Source organism: Thermobia domestica, chromosome 4, assembly GCF_964235325.1.
Source record: "Thermobia domestica chromosome 4, izTheDome1.hap1.1, whole genome shotgun sequence".
Lineage (NCBI taxonomy): Eukaryota > Metazoa > Arthropoda > Insecta > Zygentoma > Lepismatidae > Thermobia > Thermobia domestica.
Window position 1 is genome coordinate 91,802,810 of NC_137457.1, and position 7,177 is coordinate 91,809,986.

General features: G+C 32.4%; 1 protein-coding gene across 1 annotated transcript; it reads left to right on the top strand.

Moving 5' to 3' along the window:
* Positions 1–970: 970 nt before the first annotated feature.
* On the top strand, positions 971–1,384 carry LOC145682816 (uncharacterized protein HI_1418-like). The gene has a single exon (XM_081754186.1). It carries the CDS (start codon positions 971–973, stop codon positions 1,382–1,384), a length of 414 nt encoding a protein of 137 aa, XP_081610312.1.
* The last annotated feature ends 5,793 nt before the right edge of the window (positions 1,385–7,177 follow it).

The window sequence follows — 7,177 nt, forward strand, 5'->3', positions numbered from 1 at the left end:
TTTAGGTGTCGTATTCTTTTTAGGAGTTGGAGGTAGAGATGGTTTAATATAATTATCCCAAATAGGCTTGATAATATTAATGTACTTTGAACCTCTACAAGATGCTACCTTTTTATCTCGATTATATTTTTGGAAGGCAGCATTCTATTATTATTTCTTTGTACTGTTCAAAATCATCATCATCATAATCTTCAATGGTTTTACTAGTATTCGTCGTTAACAATTCCCATAGACCTTCTGTTCCTTTATAAGTTTTACCATTAATTATCAAATCATCGCCATTCACTTTAACTTCCAAATTTCCTATCTTGTTTATTATTTTTCCATCTTCTTCTACAGTTCTTATTCCAAACACAGTATCATTTCTTTTACTATAATATTTCGTTGCAATCTTACCAAATGACTGTGCTGTTGTTAAAGGTTCTACTCCTTCCACTTTGTCTTTAATTTGTTTCCTCATTTGTTTTATTTCTCCCGTTATAGGTGTATCACTACTACTTGGAGAACTATCATAAATTATCTTTTTAGGTGTTTCTAGTAGACTGGGATCTATTGAAGCCGTCTTATGTGCAACTGGAACAAGTTCAGTTATTAGATTTTTATTTTGTTCAGCTACTTCTTTGATCTCACTTCCCAAGTTTTGAATAGCATCAATTACAGGTTGCTCTTATGTTTTAAATTTATCATATATACCTGCTCTTTCTTTCTTCCAAGATTAAAAGCCCTTTATCAAGAACTCCTTCAACTTAATATTCTTATCAATTTCTTTCTCATCCATTTATTGTATAGAAAACGAACAAACGTCAATAAACGTCAAAGAACGTCAATAAACGTCAAAGAACGTCAAACGTTAAAACGTCAAACATCAAAAAACGTCAAACGTTTAAGAAGTGTTTGATTTTGTTAGAGATGGAAGTATGTGCACGCTGAAAATGAAGCAACAAAAGAGCCATTAGAAACGCTTTGAAATATGTCGATATTTAAACTTGATAATCAAGAGTTATTAACACTATTAGACGTAGAAGGCAATGTATGGTTCAAAGGTAAAGACGTTGCCACAATTTTAGAATATTCACGACCAAGAGATGCTATTCAAGATCATGTAGACAAAGAAGATAAGAAAAATTTTTCAGAAGTTAGGAGCGACAATTCACCGCCCCGCGTTAATCCACAACAACATACAATCTTCATCACCGAGTCTGGTCTGTATTCCTTAGTGTTATCATCAAAGAAGCCCAAAGCCAAAGAGTTTAAGAGATGGATAACAACCGAAGTACTACCATCAATCAGACGAACAGGCCAATACAAACTAGATCTACCCAATAACATTCTCCAGCTAGTGTCAAGTTTCAAGAATATGTTAGCAATCCAATCAACACATTAAGCCACAACTTGTTTAAACGCGAAAGCTTATTTCAAGCCGTAGAGCCCAAGATAGTACTCGACACACACAATGAGCTCAAGTTACACAAGTTTGTTTTAATCAAGAAGAACTACAAAGATGGAGATGATTCAGACGACGAGACAAACCGACGCAACATTGAGTTTGAATACTACGCCATTAGAGTCCAAGAACAAAACTTACAATCAAGACTCGACTTAGCACGCAAACGTTACCCACAAATGGAAATCATAATGCAAGTAACATACCCCAACTCAATCAATCTATTCAATAGGGTTAAAGAGCGCTTACAAGACAAGATAAAAACAAAACAGATGCACTTATCAACTGGTTTAACATTGAGCGAGTCGGACCTAATGATGGAGATACTTAAAGTTCACAAGGACAAGCTTAATCAAGTTGAAGACAGTGCCCAAGACAGCGATAAAGATTAACTCACATACACCTATTAGCTTTAAGAACATGTTCATCTAGCCTATTAATGAATAGGAAGAACGATAGACTCTTATTCAAACGTTTATAAAGTGTTTTATCTTGTTCCTATACTTACCATTGTTTACCTTCCTTGTCATATCAATTACTATAAAACCATAATCTTCTTGCCAACATTTTGAATATATCTCTTTAAATTTATCATAAGACATATCTCCTCCAACAAACTCATTATACACATGTTTAAGATTAGTATCATCTTGTCTTAATATACATAGGAAGTTAACGTTATCTCTTATAAGCTGTTTAGGTACTTTTGAATATGTTTGTGCAAGATAGAAACAGTCTAAATTCCTATGCCTACCTCTTGTAAACTAATTTCTAACAGTATCTTGATTCTCTAAAATGTAATCGTCAAACACAACAACAGAGTATTTTTCACATTCATCAATAGGTACAATAGAATCATTACCGCTTAAGAACGTTGCTATTTGTTTATTGAACTTTAGTTCTGCCTTTTCAAATCGATCTTTTAACTGCTCATACTTTGGTTGATTCATGCTTTTAGAATATATGTAGAAGTAATTATTGTTTAACCAACCTGGCTGTAATAAGAAGTTAAATAGCAAAAAAGTTTTACCACACGCCGACGGACCCACGATAAGGCATCGAACATCATCAGGTATAAGTTCTCCATTTCTTTTCTTAGCTGTTGTTTCTTTTATCATCTCTTTTACATCCCAATTAATAGTTTTCTTACTCATTTATTATAGAGAAAATCTTCACCTTTTATGATCTTATTTGTCTTAGAGTATTCACAACCTAGAAACGTCATCCAAAATCATGTAGACGAAGAAGATAAGAAAAATTTTTTCAGAAGTTAGGGGCATTGATTCAATGCCCCACGTTGGGGTCCACCAGCACTGGACCCCTTTCAAACAATTTGAGGATGAACTGTAGGGTGAGCGTTTTGCTCACCCTTAAAATCTCTATATACCCGTTGATATTTTGTTTTTACGTGATCTCTGATTGCTTCTTGTTACCTGCTAATTTGGCCTCATATGATGCTTGTTTAAAAACCCTCGGAATTCCGATGATTAATTTTCTGCTCATAGTACTAGTACAGACCCGGATCGTTGATGAAAATTGTGTGAGGTTATTCATTTGGAAGGGTGTACGTAATGCGGACGCCATTTGTAGTCTCCAGGTCTTACGTTATCTTTAAGGGCTTGACTTGTATTTGCATAGCTTCTTGTTCTTTGAGGCGGTTAAACAGATTGATAGAGTTAGGATCGTAGCAAGTGCCTTCTTGTAGTATGTGTCTGAGATTAAGAGGTCTGCTGGATTTGAACCTTTAGATGCGAAAAAATACTTAACAGATAGGGAGCTCCGATCGGTGCTACCAAAAATATACACGTTGAAGTCTTGGACTTTTTGGACCTCCGAATACAGCGGGGCAAATTTTATGATCTTATATCTTTAAGTTGTTCTCTGATCTTAAGCAACGTATCTTTTATATATTCGCTATCCATTTCACCATTCAATGTTATTATCATCTCTAACTGTTCTTTAAATGAGTTAATACAAGTGACAATGGTTTTATATTCGTCTTTTCTTTTGCTTATGTTCAACTTAGAAGACAAACCTGTTATAATAGCACTTCCAGTTGCGAGAGACGTTGTTAATATTGAGTAAATTGTTACAGGTATAAAAACATTAATAAACCCAATTGTTGCAGAAAGTATAACCGACAACGTGATCAAAGTGTAGTATGCATATTTAACAATTTGTAGTTTTCTCTTTTTCTTCTTTAAACTGTATTCTAACTTTTGAATGACATCTTCTATTAACTTGATTACTTTCTCTCTCGGAATATCTCTAGGTAAATCAAACTCATTCATTTATTATATAGTAAATGGCTAAGGTATTTAAGCTAACGAGCGATACTTCTGTTTTAAAGAAGAAACTCCATAACGAATTAGAAAACAGGAGCAACTATTTAAGTATAGGACTAGTTAGGTTTTACAGTACATATCTAACTCCAAACATAACAACACAAAAAAACAGTTTCTCATATGGTGATAGACAAGTTTTTATACCAGAAGGGCAATACAACTTAAACAGTCTTAATGAATATTTAAAATCTCAATCCATCAACATAACATTATCAGAAGACCATTTAAGAAATAGAGTTAAAATTGAAACTGATAGTAATGATGTTACAATTGGGAGTATAGGCACTGTCCTCGGGTTTAATGTTTTTGAAGTTTTAGAAAAAACAAAACACATATTGGAGGTAAGTTGCCAAAGTTTCATCCGTTTGATACTATAAATGTTCACTGTAATATACCAGATGGCATGTTTGTTAAAGATACAGAATACACACATAGAGAAACAGGGATCATAGCATCATTCAAAACAGATGCTGAGTTCAAACATAATATTATTTACGAGCCTACTTATCCATTATTTTTCCCTATATCTAAAGACAAGGTTGATAATTTTGAGATAAGGAAAACAGATGAGAATGATTCCTTAATTGATTTTGGTGGAGCAACAACAACTGTACTTTTGCAAACCAAGATTTTCTCTTAAATAAATAGGAAGATGTGTTCTATTAAAGGTTGTATGTTTAGTGTTCCTTATAACGAACTAAAGGATTTAAATATTGATCATGTATTAACAAAGAAACAACTTAACGATGAATCTAAGAAAATTAAAGAAGGTAAAGGAATGGATTGAACTTTAACTACTGCACAAATGAAAAAGATTAAGAAAGAGCATATTGGCGGTTTTATCTTTACAATTCTAGCCATTCTAGCAGCTTTAGGAGCAGTTGGCTCATTAGCAGGTGGTGCAGCAGCGATTACTAAAACTGTACTGGATGCTAAGAAGAATAAACAAGAACTTGAAGAACAAAAGAGACACAATATGGCTATGGAAGAAAAGCAGGGAGCAGGTAAACCAAAGAAGTCAAAAAACTAAAACCATTGACCAACTTCGATATAGAGATGTTGGTTAAAGAATTAAAGATAAAACGATTTAGAGGTGTATTTATGAGTGATGAACTTCCACAAAGACCTTATGTAAATGAGTGTGGTATAGTTAACCTTGGTAAATCAGAAAACATTGGTAGTCATTGGATATGCTATTGGAAAGATAACAACATAAAGTACGTGTTCGATTCTTATGGTGGTGTTCCTCCTAAACAACTGGTACAATATCTTGTTACCGAAAACTTACTTTACAATGACGAACGAATACAAGACTTTAACTCAGTTATATGTGGTTATCTTTGTGTTAAGGTTTTAAATCTTCTAAATCAGGGGTATCCTTTTAGTGCCGTTATGTATATGATTAAAAATGATTAAGTGCTTTTATGGTTTGTATGCATAAAAGTTTTTCTTTAAGATAAATATGGAAGCTGTACACAATAGATTTTTAGATTATTTTGAGAAGCATGAGGATGAACTACATGCATTAGATAGATATAATTTTTGTCAGTATTTTCAGCATGTTAGCGAGATAGAATTAAAAGATAAAAACAACGTATACAATGCTATTGATCTATGGAAAATGTTAATACCAAAATTTTTGTACACGAAAGAAGAGTTGGAAAAGTTACGCACAATAATTACCTTAAAGGATTTGCTGTCAAATTATAGCTCTAGACCATTACAATGCAGTTATTGTGGTAGTAAGTCATTAACAAAAGGTATGAGTAGTTACATTTGTGATGATTGTTCTGTAGAGAGTGGTGGGGTTTACGATACTAATGAAGGAATGAGAGCTGCTTGTGCGAGAAAACCATGGTACGATACTACAAAAAGATTTAAGTTACAGCTATCTCGTTTGCAAGCTTTACAGGATAGAATTATTCCTGAAGAGGTGCTCAAGGTGTTAAATGATGAATTTGGAGATATGCCAAAACATTTAATATCAACAAAAGATGTTCTAGAAGTACTAAAGAAAAACAAATATACAAAATATTGTGATTATGTCTATTTAATACACTATCACCTTACCGATCAAAAACCATTAAGATTACAACATATGGAGGAAACACTTAACTTGAAATGTGTATTGTACCATCTGTTGAAAAAGCATGATGTTCATGTTGATATTGATTTTAAACGCTCACCTAGACAAATAGAGATGATAAAGAAATGTTTTGAAAAACTAGGATGGGCATTTTCTGTATAATAAATGAGTATGGATATATTTGGTAATGTTAAAGATAGAAAAGGTGATGTTGATATTAGTGAAGAAAAATTAAAATTGTTGGAGAATTTAAATGATATTGTTAGTGTAAGTCAACTTAGATCAGTAGAAGCTCAACTAGAGAACGATAGAAAACGATTTGAAGATGCATTAGAAACGTTACAAGACACATACATAAAGAAAGAAGATTTTCAAAAGATTAGAATGGATACTACTAAATTGGTTATGCAGAAAGAAACCATGCCTCTATTATATCGATTAAGAGCTAAAAACGTTAAGGAGCCAATCTTTAGAATATTTAATCTCTCTAACGGTTACAAATTTCTCTATAATGGGAAAATAATGCACATGGACTTAAGTTTGGATAAATACTTTCTAGATATATATTTGGGTGATACTTTGATTAAAGAGATACCTTTTGACTTTAAGAAGAACGATATAATTACGATTAAACCAAATAAAAATTCTGCTATGGAAGAAGGACAATTATTGTTTGTTGTAATGTACATAGAAAGAGAGCTTTCCTAAAGACGTTTGCTATATAATAAATATGGATATCTTTGGTAATGTTAAAATGACATCAGAGTTAGATAATACAGTTGTGAGAAAAGATATTGCTATGTTGAAAGAAGAGCTTAACTTCACCAAACGGAGTTATGTTATAGAGCTTCATAGTCGAGTGATATCAGAAAATGTTGAAACTCCGTTCTTTTTAATACATAATCTATCTATCACATACAAATTTCTTTATAAAGGTAGGATAATGCATATAGAGTCATCTTACAATACGTATTATATAGATATATATTTAAATGATTCTCTAGTTGAAACTTTTCCATTGCACTTTAATACAAATGATAAATTAGCAGTTAGAAAATCTAAAGATTCTGATCTGAAACATGGTAAATTACTATTGCTTCTTGCGCATGTAGAAAGAGAAGACGAAGATAGTGATGATGATGGTGAGAATGTTGATAGCATAATATTAAACAGCGATAGTTATTGATTTTCTATATAATAAACAGGATGTATTGTGTTAAGTGTAAGAAATCGACAGATACGAATAAAGATACCATTAGAATTGAACAAACAAAGAATGGAAGATATCTAAAGAAAGGTATT